This window comes from Propithecus coquereli, unplaced genomic scaffold (assembly GCF_000956105.1).
Source record: "Propithecus coquereli isolate 6110/MARCELLA unplaced genomic scaffold, Pcoq_1.0 Scaffold528, whole genome shotgun sequence".
Lineage (NCBI taxonomy): Eukaryota > Metazoa > Chordata > Mammalia > Primates > Indriidae > Propithecus > Propithecus coquereli.
In genome coordinates, this window is record NW_012151152.1 from 372,311 (window position 1) to 384,226 (window position 11,916).

Below are 11,916 nucleotides of genomic sequence, written 5' to 3' on the forward strand. Positions count from 1 at the left end.
TTTCCTCTGCTGGGACGCCCTCCGCCACCCATCCTGTGACTCCCTGCAAGCCTCCGCTGGAATGACACTTTTCATCCACATAGTAGTCAGCCCTCCCCCTCCATCACTTCATGTCCCCCTCACCCTAATCGCCCTTGCCCCCGTCCACTGCTTATTGATTCAGTGGGCTGCTAAGGGCGTAGATGCTGCAGCCAGACCTCCTGAGTGTGACTCTTGGTTCCACCACTTCGTAGCTCTGCAACCTTGACCCACGTACCCAAATCATTTTATCATTATGTTTCGGCGTATTGTTGCCTGTCTCCCACCAGAATGTGTGCCCCTTGAGAGCAGGGCATTTGTCAGTTTTGTCCCCTGATCTGCCCCGAGGTCCAGAACAGAGCATTCCGCATCTCACACCCTTCTTCATCCAGCGAGCGTTGGTTGATGTCTATGGTACTGCCGGGCCTGCGCTCAGAGCTGGGGTGCAGCAGTGAAAAACAAGCAGGGGCCCACCTCGGGAAGCTTACATTCTACCTGTATACACAGGTGAAAAAATAAGTTAAAAAACTCCATTATTTTGGATAGGGATAAGTATTATAAAAATAGAACAGAGTGCTGAGATGGAAGAGCAGAGGTACTTTAGCCTGGGTGGTCCAGGAAGGCCTCTCAGAGGAGGTGACACCCAGGCCAAGGCCAGAATGAAGTGAGGGTCTGGGAAGAGTGTTCCAGACAGGGGGAATGGCAGGTGCGGAGGCCTGGAGGCGGGGGGCAGGAAGACAGCCAGTGTGGCTGTAGCGTAGTGAGCAAGAGGGCGGGGGCGTGAGGTGGAGGTCAGCAGCAGGCGGGGGCCCGTCACGCGGGACTTTGTCGGCCATCACATGGGGATTGGGATTTTTTCCTGGTGCGATGGGAAGCCTTTGGAGGCTTTTATGCAGGCTTATATGTGACCAAAGGCCACTAGGGCCACTATGTAGGGAATGCATTGTAAGGAACCAAGAGTGTATTGTGTTGAACAAATGAATGAATTTGGCCAGAGCTGAGGTTTTTTTGGACACTAAGCACCTCCCCCTCATCCCTGTGGTTAGAAACAGGCCAGCTCACGTTTCTCTGTTTATTCTTGAGCTAAGAACTGACGTGGGGCTCCCCAGATACCAGCCCCATGAAATAGCACCCTGGGCTCCTCTGAGTAATAGGTGCAATTACCATGGCCTCCATATGGCGCATGCAATCGGTTAAATGCAGTGGAAATTGCTGAGCCCGCTGACGACATGGCTGGCGCTGCCCTCAGTTTGTGGTTTGCGCCGTCCTCGTCTCTCCACCCCCGCAGGCTGGGGCTGACCCTCTGAGCCAGGGAAATCTGCCGTGAATCTCAAACTCGGGTTCCTGGAGCAACCATTGAGGCTGGTCTTGCTGGGTGACTTTGGGCAAGGTCTTGACTTCTCTGGGCCTCAGTTTCTCCATCTGAAACAAGGGAAAAAAGATCTCTGTGCCCATGTAGAGGAAGGACTTCAAGGTTTGGAGTCAAAAGTTGGCTTGGATCTTATCATTTACTGTGTGACTTTGGGAAAAATCACTTTGCCCCTCTGAGCCCGTTCCCCGGTTGTAAGAGGGAATCATATGGTTCATGTTCTACTTAACTTTACATGGTAGTTATGAGAACTAAATGGATTGGAAAGTGCTTCGCAAACTGTTACATGCTGTGAAAGTATTGATTTGTTGCTTTTAACTACTTTAGGGTTTTTTGTTTTTTGGTTTTTTTTTTTCTTTTTGAGATAGAGTCTCACTCTGCCACATGGGCTAGAGTGCAGTGGTGTCATCGTAACTCATTGCAACCTCAAACTCCTGGGCTCAAGCGATCCTCCTGCCTCAGCCTCCCGAGTATCTGGGACTATAGGTTGTACACTACCACTCCCAGCTAATTTTTCTATTTTTTTTTTTTTTTTGGTAGGGACGGGATCTCACTCTTGTTCAGGCTGGTCTTGAACTCCTGGCCTCAAGCAATCCTCCTGCCTCCCGGAGTGCTGGGATTACAGGCGTGAGCCACCGCACCCAGCCTTCAGGGTTGTTTTAAAAGGTAATGAATTATTACTGTGGACAGACTTTTAAGTAACTCTTATATAGAAGTAATATGTTGAGAACAAAAGTTTTTGTGGCTCAGCTAGATGGGAACAAACTTATAGATCAAGAGCAGCGTGGAGTGTGGTTATTAGACTAGAAAACTCTTGGCAGTATGACTAGTATTTAAAACAGAGGTGGTGGCCAAGAGCTCTGTCTTTGGGCTTGGTCAGTCTGCCATTTACTGGCCCTGTGACCTGGGCGCAGTTACTTCTCTGAGCCTGTTTCCTAATTTGCAGACTGGCCATTATGGTCCTACCTGCCTCACAGAGTTGGCTAAGGTGACACATGTTAAAATTACAGCCCCAGTGCGCGGCATTCGTAGTAACTCAGTAATGTTAGGCCCTGTGGTCGTTTATTACACCTTTGCTGTGTGCCGGGCACCATGCTAAGCATTTACTTATTTGCTTGTGGGTTATTTATATACTTGTCTCTTTAACAAACATTTATATAGCATAAGCCTCACGGGCTCCATTCTAGGCGCTTTACAAATGCTAACCCACGTGGGCTGTGTTGTTCACATCTTGCACAGCTCTTCCAGGTAGGTGCCACGGGGTCCCACTTGCAGGGGAAGAAATCTAAGTGTGGAAAACTGAAGTTGCCCAGGGTCCCATATCTACTGGGCAGCAGTGCTTGTTTTCAAGCCCGGGTCTTTGTGGGCCTGAGCCTGTGTTCATGTCCTTGGTGCCCTGTAGTCGAGGCTGGCTTCCTTCCCTCTACCCCTTCTGGCCACTCCCAGGGCCGTTCCTGCCCCCCACCCCCATGCCTGGCTTGGCCTGTCTTCGCTGTCCTCTCCTCCCCGCTTCTCTTCACCCCCCTCTATCACTCCCCCCTGGGAGGGAAAGAAAGAATGGAGGGAAGGAGGAGAGAGAGGGAGGACAAAGGAGGAGACTTCCCTCCCTCCCCTCCTCCGTCCTTCCTTCCTTCCATTGAGTATAGCACACACACAGTGCACAGTGGATTTTTAAATACATTACACTCGTATAACCACCACCCGGGTCAAGGTAGGTGTCCCAGAAGCCCCTCAGTGTCCCTGTGGATCCAATACTCCCTCCCACAGGTAACCTCTCTTCTGACTTCTGTTACCATCCATTGGGGTTACCTGCTCTTCCATTCCACATAAAGGGAACCTCACAGCCTGTACTCTCTCGCGAATAGCTTCCCACGTGTCATTCTGTCTGTGAGACTCGTTCATGTTGTGGTTAGCCGTAGTTCGTTCTTTCTTCATTGCTGGGTGATGTTTCACGGTATGAACAGGACGCAGCGTGTCCAGTCTACCATGACGGGCGTGTGGGTTGTTCCAGTCTGGGACTATTGCGAATGCCCTGCTGCGAGCATTCATGGACGCGTCTCTGCGTACACAGCCCTCGTGGCTCAGGAGTGGACCTGCTGGGGCCCGGGGAAGACATATGGTCAGCTTTATCAGATGCTGTCAAACTACTTTCCAAATGGTTGTACCGATTTACACTCCCGCCAGCAGCGTGTGAAAGTTCCGTTTGCTCCTCACCCCCGCCAGCACTTGGTACTGTCGGTCTTCTTGGTTTTACCCATTCTGGTAGGCAAGCGGTAGCATCTCCTCGGGGTTTAAACTTCCGTTTCTCTGATGACTAATGATGTGGAACACCTTTTCAAAAACTCGTTGGCCATTGGGATGTATTTTATGAAGAATCTATTCAAGTCTTTTGCCCATTGTAACATTTGCTTCATTTCTTTTTCGTACTGGTTTGTAAGAGTTGCTTATGTGCCGCGGTACAGATCCTTTGTTGATGCACGCATCGAAAACCCTCCCCGCACCCCACTCTGTGCTGTGTTTTCACTCTCTTGAAAGCGATGAGGAGAAGTTCTTCATTTCAGCGAAGCCTCATTCATCTTTTATAGTTTATCATTTTTGTGTCCCATTCAAGTAACCTTTGCCTACCCCGGAAAAGATTCTCACTGGGATTTTTCCCGCAGGGCTGGGAATGGCCACACGGCAGGCTCAGCGGCCTCAGGTGGCCAAGCCAGCTTCGGAGGAGGAGCCACACCCACCCGTGGGCCGGGAGCTGACGGAGGCCAACCGCTTCGCCTATGCCGCCCTCTGTGGCATCTCCCTGTCCCAGCTGTTTCCGGAACCCGAGCACAGGTGAGTTCTTTTGTCTCGCAGAGGGAAGGCCATGCTTCTTCAGGGAGACGATTAGGGACAGGCAAGCAGCCTGCCAGGGACTGCGGCACAGTACGAAGAGGAGCAGATCACTGTCCTCGCCTTTAAGGAATTCTCAGTCTGGTAGGGCATAAGACATCCCCTCATTCAGTTACTCATTCATTTCTACCTCTGTCAGGCGTATTTTGAGCGCCTACTGTGTGTCAGGAACAATTTGAAGTACATGAAGGGTGAATGGGAATGAGACAGACGCCATCCCTCCCCTCAAGTGTGACGTAGTCTAGGAGGGAGATAAGATGTTTATTCATTCATGCAACATGGATTTGTTGAGCACCTACTATGTGCTGGGTATAGTAGCCCTGTGGAAGAAACAGAGCAAGGCCTGGCTCCTGCCTTTCAGATGCTTGTGTGTAGGTGTGGGCACCCAGGTGTCTGATTATGGCAGCCAACAGCTACAGGTGAGTGAGTGCCAGGTGCAGGGGAGTGAGTGAGTGCCATGACAGGTTTAAACAGGGTGCAGTGGGAGCAAAAGGATGTTACAGGTTTAATAACAGTGTTATACCTAATGCCTGTCATTGCCGATATCTACTGTGTGTTTTTTAAAATTACATATTTGGAATCAGAATAGCAGAATCGTTAACACTATGGGCTTTGGCCTTCAAGGATTCTATGGGGAGAGCTTGGAGGCAGGAGGAGGCCAGTAGGAGGCTGATGGGGTCAACCAGGGGAACCAGGACAGTGACCGAGGGCTGCAGGGAGGGCACACCTGGAACAGACTCTGCTCAGGGAGAATGGAGTTTTCTTGGGAACAGGTTGAATGTCGAGGGTGAGGCAGAGGCAGACGCTGTGTGGCTCCAAAGGTTCGGGTAGAGAGAAGAGCATAGGACAGAGATACCGTTACAGGGAACACAGGTCGGAGGGCAGGAGATGATGAGACGTTCTTGCATCTGCAATGTTTTTAAAACACTCCCCTTCCCCCCTTTCTGCTCACTGGTCCCCGTTGAGTAAACTTCCCTCATGCCTTGGGTCTTAGCTGTTTGGGGTTTTTAGTTTTGGTTTTGGTTTTGTTTTGTTTTCTGATACAGAGTGTCACTGTGTCACCGGGGCTGGAGTGCAGTGGAGTCATCATAGCTCACTTCAAACTCAAACTCCTGGCCTCAAGCAATCATCCTGCCTCAGCCTCCTGATTAGCTGGGACTACAGGCGCACACCACCATGCCCAGCTAATTTTTTTATTTTTTGTAGAGACAGGGTCTTGCTTTTGCTCAGGCTGGACTCGAACTCCTGGCCTCAGGCAATCCTCCTCCCTCAGCCTCCCAGAAGTGCTAGGATTACAGCCGTGAGCCACGGTGCCCAGCCTTATTTTTGTTTTTCCTTTGTCAATCCACTCGTCTGAATACTTGAGCATTTTCAACTCCATGGGGGCCACCTCCAGGAAGCCTCCCCTAGCCTGTTCCCAGACCAGGGTGTCACTCCACCTGTATGCTCAGTGACCCATCACTGCGCCCGCCACACTGCACTGGAACCCTTCCATTCCCATCACTCCTCCAGTTTGAGCTCCTGGGGGCAGAAGCCACCTTGTTGACCTCTGAGTCCCCAGTGCCTCGCACACAGCTCAGTGCAGCAGAGACACTTGGTAAAGACTGATGAAAAGAAGAGGTGGGTAAATGCTGGCTTTGTTAACAAGGAGACATTCTGTAGGCGTTGGCTTCAGATCTGGGTTCAGATCCTAGTTCTGCCACTTTCCAGTTGCATGTGCCCTTAGGCAGGCTATTTAACTTCCCTAAGTAAGCATCAGTCTCTTCCTCTGTAGAGTGGGGCTAACAATACCCGGGGTGATTACAAGAATCAAATGAGCTGATGTAGGTAAAGCACGTAGTAGGCTCTCAAAAAATAGCAGTAGTTGCTTGCTTAACTCTGTGACTTATTTTCTTTACCCAGTTTCCTCCTCTGGAATCTGAGGATAATATTGACCTTACTCCTACTAGGCAGGGTGTTTGGGGCTGCAAGTAATGAACATGGTACTAAAAGAGATTTAGACAACAGGAGATTTATTTTTTTCACTTAACAAAAGATCCAAAGGTAGGTAGTTCAAGGATTGATTCATTGCCTCAAAAGGCCTTTGGGTTGGCTTCTCAACAATTCTATTGTTCTTCTCCCTCCTGATCACAAAATAGCTGCTGCAGCTCCATGCATCACACCCTCTCAGGACAAGGCCCAAGTCAGGAAGGAGGGGAGCAAGAATTCTCAAGTCTCTCATCAGGGGAGAGATCTTTCCCCAAATATACCCAGAAGCCTTCCTTTTATGTCATTGGCTAGGTCCTGTCACGTGCCCGGTAACAAATAAAGGCACTCACCATCTTCAGTCTCCATTGTGGAAGTGGGTTCTGCTGGGGAATTACGGCTTCAGAGAAATGGCCAACATTGTTGGCAGCACCATCAGAGAGGGTGGCTGTAAGGAGGGCATGCGTTGATGGCCCCTGCAGAGGCTGGCACAGAGTTACTGCCAAATAAGTGGTGGCTGTTATTATTATTAATAACAGAACCCCCACCCGATAAACCAGCACATAGCCAAGGAAGAGCTTCGTGTACTTTGTTTCCATAAACGAGTATTTATCAGCCTGTACTGTGTGCCAGGGCTGTAGTAGGCGCCACCTAGGAGGGCACACGGGGCAGCGAGTTATTGTCCCGTGTCCCCATAGCCCTGTGACGTCTAAGTGTTGTTCCAAACACAGGCAGCTGTTGCCTGGCCATAAACATTTGCCTTGGGACGTTCTTTCTTGAATGTTTCCAATTCAGTATGTCAGTTGTTTCCACATGGTTGATCCATCTTCTGAGGCACAAAACACATTTTTCAAAAAATCTCAATCTTTCTAAAGCCCAGATATGCTTTTGGTTTCAGTAATCTTTAGAAAACACTCGGGCAGTTTTTGTCCCCATGGGGTATAAAAGCAAGCCTCTAAAATATTTCTTATCCATGCCGTAAACATCACAGATGTTGTTCCCTTCAATTAATTCCATTTATTAAACGTGGAGAAATTAATGAGGTAGAGCAGGGTCGGCAAACTTCTTCTGCCAAAGGCCAGATATTTTAGGAACACACGCGGGATGGTCTCTGTCGCAGTTACTCAGCTTTGCTATTGTAGCCCCAGAGCAGCCATAGACAGTATGTAAAGGAATGCACGTGGCTGTCTTCCAATAAAACTTTATTTGCAAATATGGGCTGCAGGCCACGTTTGGCCTGTGAGTTGCAGTTTGCTAAGCCCTGGTGAATGGGAGGAGCTTTGGACTGACCAGGAGGCTGAAAGCCTGGATTCCAGGTGAGGCTTTGCCCCTTCCCTGCCGTGAGACCCTTGAAAAGACATTTAACGAGCAGCCTAGGTGCGCCATCTGTAAGGCGGGCTAGGATGGAGGGGGTGTTTCGTGAGTGGCCAGTGCCTGGCGAATGCTCAAGGATGCAACCGCGGGAGAGGAGCAGTCTCTGCGGTGAGCAAGCATGGCTTCTGGGGTCCCAGAGATGTAGGTTTGAACTGGGAGCTGTCGCTTAACCTCTTTAGATCTGGGTTTTCTTATCTAGAATGGGGGTAAAATAGTACCTACCTCCCTTGTGGGGCTGTGGTGAGAATTAAACAACTCAGTGTGTGTAGCACACTTGGCACAGGGCCTGCCAGGCAGTTGCTCTGTGATTATTTGTTGTCACTGTTGCTGTTGATTTTTATGTGTGTCAACTAGACCACCAGCCACGTTAGTAGCAATTACCAAGGCCCTGCCGATCTAAAATGCTACTCATTATTTGATACATTGCTGCATGGGCACTTTACATATATATTTGTTAATTTATTTGCCCATGTAAAGAAACATATATAGTGCTTTATATGTGCCAGGTATTATTCTAAGCCCGTGACAAATATTAACTTAGTTAATCCTTCCATCTACCCTATGAAATAGGTTTCATCATCTCTGCTGTTTTACAGATAAAGAAACTGAGGCCCAGAGAGGTGAAGTAACTTCTGTCTGAGATCACACAGCTAGTGGCAGAGCTGGAATTTGAACCAGAAGCTGTGCTCCGTGCACTCTGTTACGAGACACTTCTCTACATCCAAGACTTGCTTTGTAGACAGCAGGGTCAGGCCATGCTGCTGCCTTTGGCCCTACGCCCTTTCTGCTTATAAATTCACCCCTAAGTAATGTTCAGTTCACTTAGCCGTCTCCTCTCCCTCGTGCACACCCACCTACCACCCCAGGGTAATCCCAGTAAATTGTAGTGGACTAAAGGATAATCACTGTCATAGCAGTAGCTAACATTTATCAAGTGTTTACCGGTGCCAGACACTGTTACTATGTCATTTAATCTGCCCAACTAAGCTAGAGGCAGGCCCTGTTATCGTCCACATATTACTACGGAGGAAGATGGAGCTAAGAGAGGTGAAGTGAGGACACAGCAGAGTCAGGACTCTTCCAAGTGGTTGGACTCTAGATCTTGACTCTAAACCCTGTCCCCAGCTGCCTCCCTCTGTGACCCTGTACATAAAAGTGATGGCTAACTTTAGTTGAACATCTACTACATGCCACGTCCTCTCTGAGTGCTTTACGTGTTATCACCTCGTCTAATCGTCAACCAACTTTATGAAGTTGGACTCTTGAACCCATTTTGCAGATAGGAACACTGAGGCACAGAGAGGTCAAGGTACTTTCCCAAGGTGCTGTGCCCTCAAATCCCCCCTCAGGAATAAAGGACTTTCACCCTCAGCAGCTGGGAGGGCCACCAGCCCAGCCCTGAGCTGCCTGTCCCCTTTGGGACCCACCTCAGCTAAAGAGAGCCACCTTGCCCAAGGTTCTGCCCCCGCCCTGGGGAACCTGCGTCCGGTGACTGGCTGATGTGGGGCTATGAAGACCTAGCCCTCTCAACCCACTGGGGCAGCTCTGAAGGGTCATCCCCACCCATTCTTGCAGGGTGGGCTGAGGCCTCCCTTGAGACTGCACCATGGCTCAACTGCCCCCTCTGCCCAGGCCTGCTTCATCCCTCCCCTCGCACGAGTCTTGATCCCCAGGGGAGCCCTCACCTTCTCCAAGGCCTCTTTCAAGGCAGCTTCCTGGGAATCCAACCACAGGATTCAAACGCTAGCTCTTCACTGCTCCCGTCAAGGGCCCTGGCCTGAGGTCTCTCCACTTTGTGGCCACACTAAGGAATAGGATGGGTGGCCCGTGTGGTACAGGGTGGGGCTTGGGGGGTGGAAGGGGCTCCTGAGGTCACCCCCATCACTAGGGAGCTGTGCTTGTTCCTGGGAAGCCTGAGCCCACCCCGGTCTGGTCACAGTCCCTATAGAGTGCAGAAGCCGGGCTGGAGTCCCAGGCAGTGTGGTTCGAGGCAGGCTGGGACTCTGATTTTGGAGACAGGCCTGGCCTCTGGCTGTCAGCCTCTTCCCTGGACTGATATAACCGCCTCCTAATTGACTCCCCTGCTCCACGTCCCCCCAACTACCCGCCCCCCGGCCCACACCTGCCCCAGAGGTGGCTGTGTCAGAAGTCTGATGTGGACTCTGCCACGTCCCCGATGTGCCGTGGGCTCCTCGTCTGTGTCTCAGCCCACAGGGCCCTTCTCTAGGGCGGCCCCATCCGCTCACATGCCCACTGGGGACAGAGCCCCGTGGTGGCAGTGCCCGTGGCGGGGAGGGCACCCTCCCTCACTCTATCCACTTCTGCAGCCGCCAGCTTTTCTCCAGAAAGCACGTCCTTGGTGATTTCCGAGAGCGGCAAATCGCCTTCTCTGGGAAGCCTTTTCCAATCGCTGCCGTCACCTCCGCGGGTGGCCGTGGGGCTCCCCCTCTGGGCTGCTTAGGACTGGGCGCTGCGTCTGTCCTGGGGCGCCACACGGCACTGCGGCCATTCGGTTCCTCGAGCATCTCCACCCGCCGTGAGACAGAGTCTTGTCCCCCGTTGGTTCCTCAGCCCCCAGCACGGCCATAACTGCCCGTGGCCCTCGTCCCTGTGGTGTGTCGGCCTCTTTGGTCAAAGTTTTGGTGGGAGAAGAAGCTGTTAATAGAATCCACATCACCTAAAATTAGGATCACAGTCACTACGTTCCATGTGTGTGCGTGTGCGTGTGTGTGCACGTGCCGGCTGTTCACACCCACGAGCACCGCTGACCTGCACTTCCCAGCGGCCTTGTGAGGCCGAGTGCCCGGGCGCTCTGGGATCTGAGCCCCGTCTGCCTTTCAGCTCCTTCTGCGCGGAGTTTGTGGGGGGCCTGGTGAAGTGGCTGCAGCTGTCCGAGGCCGTCTTGCCGACCATGACTGCTTTCGCCGGTGGCCAGGGAGGCGAAGGAGCAGACGTGTTCGCCCAGATCTTGTTGAAGGACCCCATCTTGAAGGACAACCCGCTGGTGATCGCTCAGGTACGCCTAATACCTGGTGGCAGCTGTCAGGCACAGTGGAACAAAGCATCGTCTTTCGGAGGCCGTCTGAAAATTGCTTCTAAGGGGAGCGAAGTGGTTGAAAGATAAAATATGTCCTCATAATATCACATTATGAGATGATCAGAGCTGATGTTGAATTATCCTTATTGAATATTTAGTATCTACTTAATGCTAATCTAGTAGTGTTTACTATGTGCTAGTACCTTTACAAAAAGTAACTCATGTAATTCTCAAAGCAATGTTATGAGGTAGGTAGTAGTTGAGAAAACTGAGGCACAGAGAGGTTAAGTAATTTACCCAAGGTCACACAGCTGAGAAATGGCCAGACCCGGACTTGAACCTCGGCGGTCTGACACCAGAGCCCACGTTTCCCCAAGGCACGGTGCCTCTTTTCAGAGCAGGAGCTCTGCCATGTGCCTTTGAGCATGTCACTCGCCCGCTGTGTGTGCAGTTAGGGCACACGGAAGCTGCGACACAGGCTGTCGATGGGGCAAGCGCGTCGATTTAAAACAGCCCCTGCCCTCCTTCATCTCGCTGCCCGGAGTTCTGGCGTATTTCTTTCCTTATCTGCTACTGGTTTATTATCTGGCTTGCCACTGGGGTCCAGGGCAGAGGCTTTGTGTCTGTCTTGTTCTCCATGGTAGGAGTTGATAAATATTGTCAAATCGCAGGCTGACTGCATATCACCTTGTCACTGATTCCATGCCTTTCCCCTCAGGACCTGCTGACCTTCTCCCTCCAGGATGGTAAGTCGATTTTCTAAGCTCTGTAAATTGTGGGTGTCCGTCTTCACCCCCAGCCAGTGAAGCCAGTGGTAGGTGCTGACACCTGGGGCCAGGTCCCCCATGGCCTTTTTGGCACAAGGAAGGACAGAGAGCCCAGTATCACTGGAGGGGGGGGGGACCTTCGTTCGTGCCAAGGCTGTGGGGTCCTTCAGCACTCGTGTCTCTGCTCCCCCACAATGGGCCCGCGGTTGTACCTCCTCTGTAGCTCTTGAATCTGGCCCTTTCCCCACCTCCACCCACCCCCTGGTCCGAGCCACCGCCACCCCTCCTGGATGACAGCGGGGTCAGCTCCCTGGTCTTCCTGCCACCACCCTGCGGCTCGAATGATCTTTTCAAAGGCCCATGTGACCGCACCACCTCCCTGCCGATCGCCTGTGCTGCACTCAGGAGAAAGGCAGGCCCTCTGGGGTGGCTCTTGAGGCCCTAGTGGGCTCGCCCCTGCCCCCTCCTAAGGCCCTAGTGGGCTCGCCCCTGCCCCCTCC

General features: G+C 51.6%; 1 protein-coding gene across 1 annotated transcript in view; it reads left to right on the forward strand.

Annotated features, from left to right (window-relative positions):
* The first annotated feature begins 2,005 nt into the window (after positions 1-2,005).
* Positions 2,006-11,916, forward strand: part of TMCO4 (transmembrane and coiled-coil domains 4) — a 90,101-nt gene continuing 80,190 nt past the window's right edge. The window contains exons 1-4 of the mRNA XM_012656926.1: positions 2,006-2,053; positions 4,048-4,216; positions 10,454-10,628; positions 11,368-11,395. Coding sequence (XP_012512380.1) covers positions 4,056-4,216; positions 10,454-10,628; positions 11,368-11,395 — 364 coding nt within the window. The 5' untranslated portion in view covers positions 2,006-2,053; positions 4,048-4,055. The remainder of the gene's footprint in view (positions 2,054-4,047; positions 4,217-10,453; positions 10,629-11,367; positions 11,396-11,916) is intronic.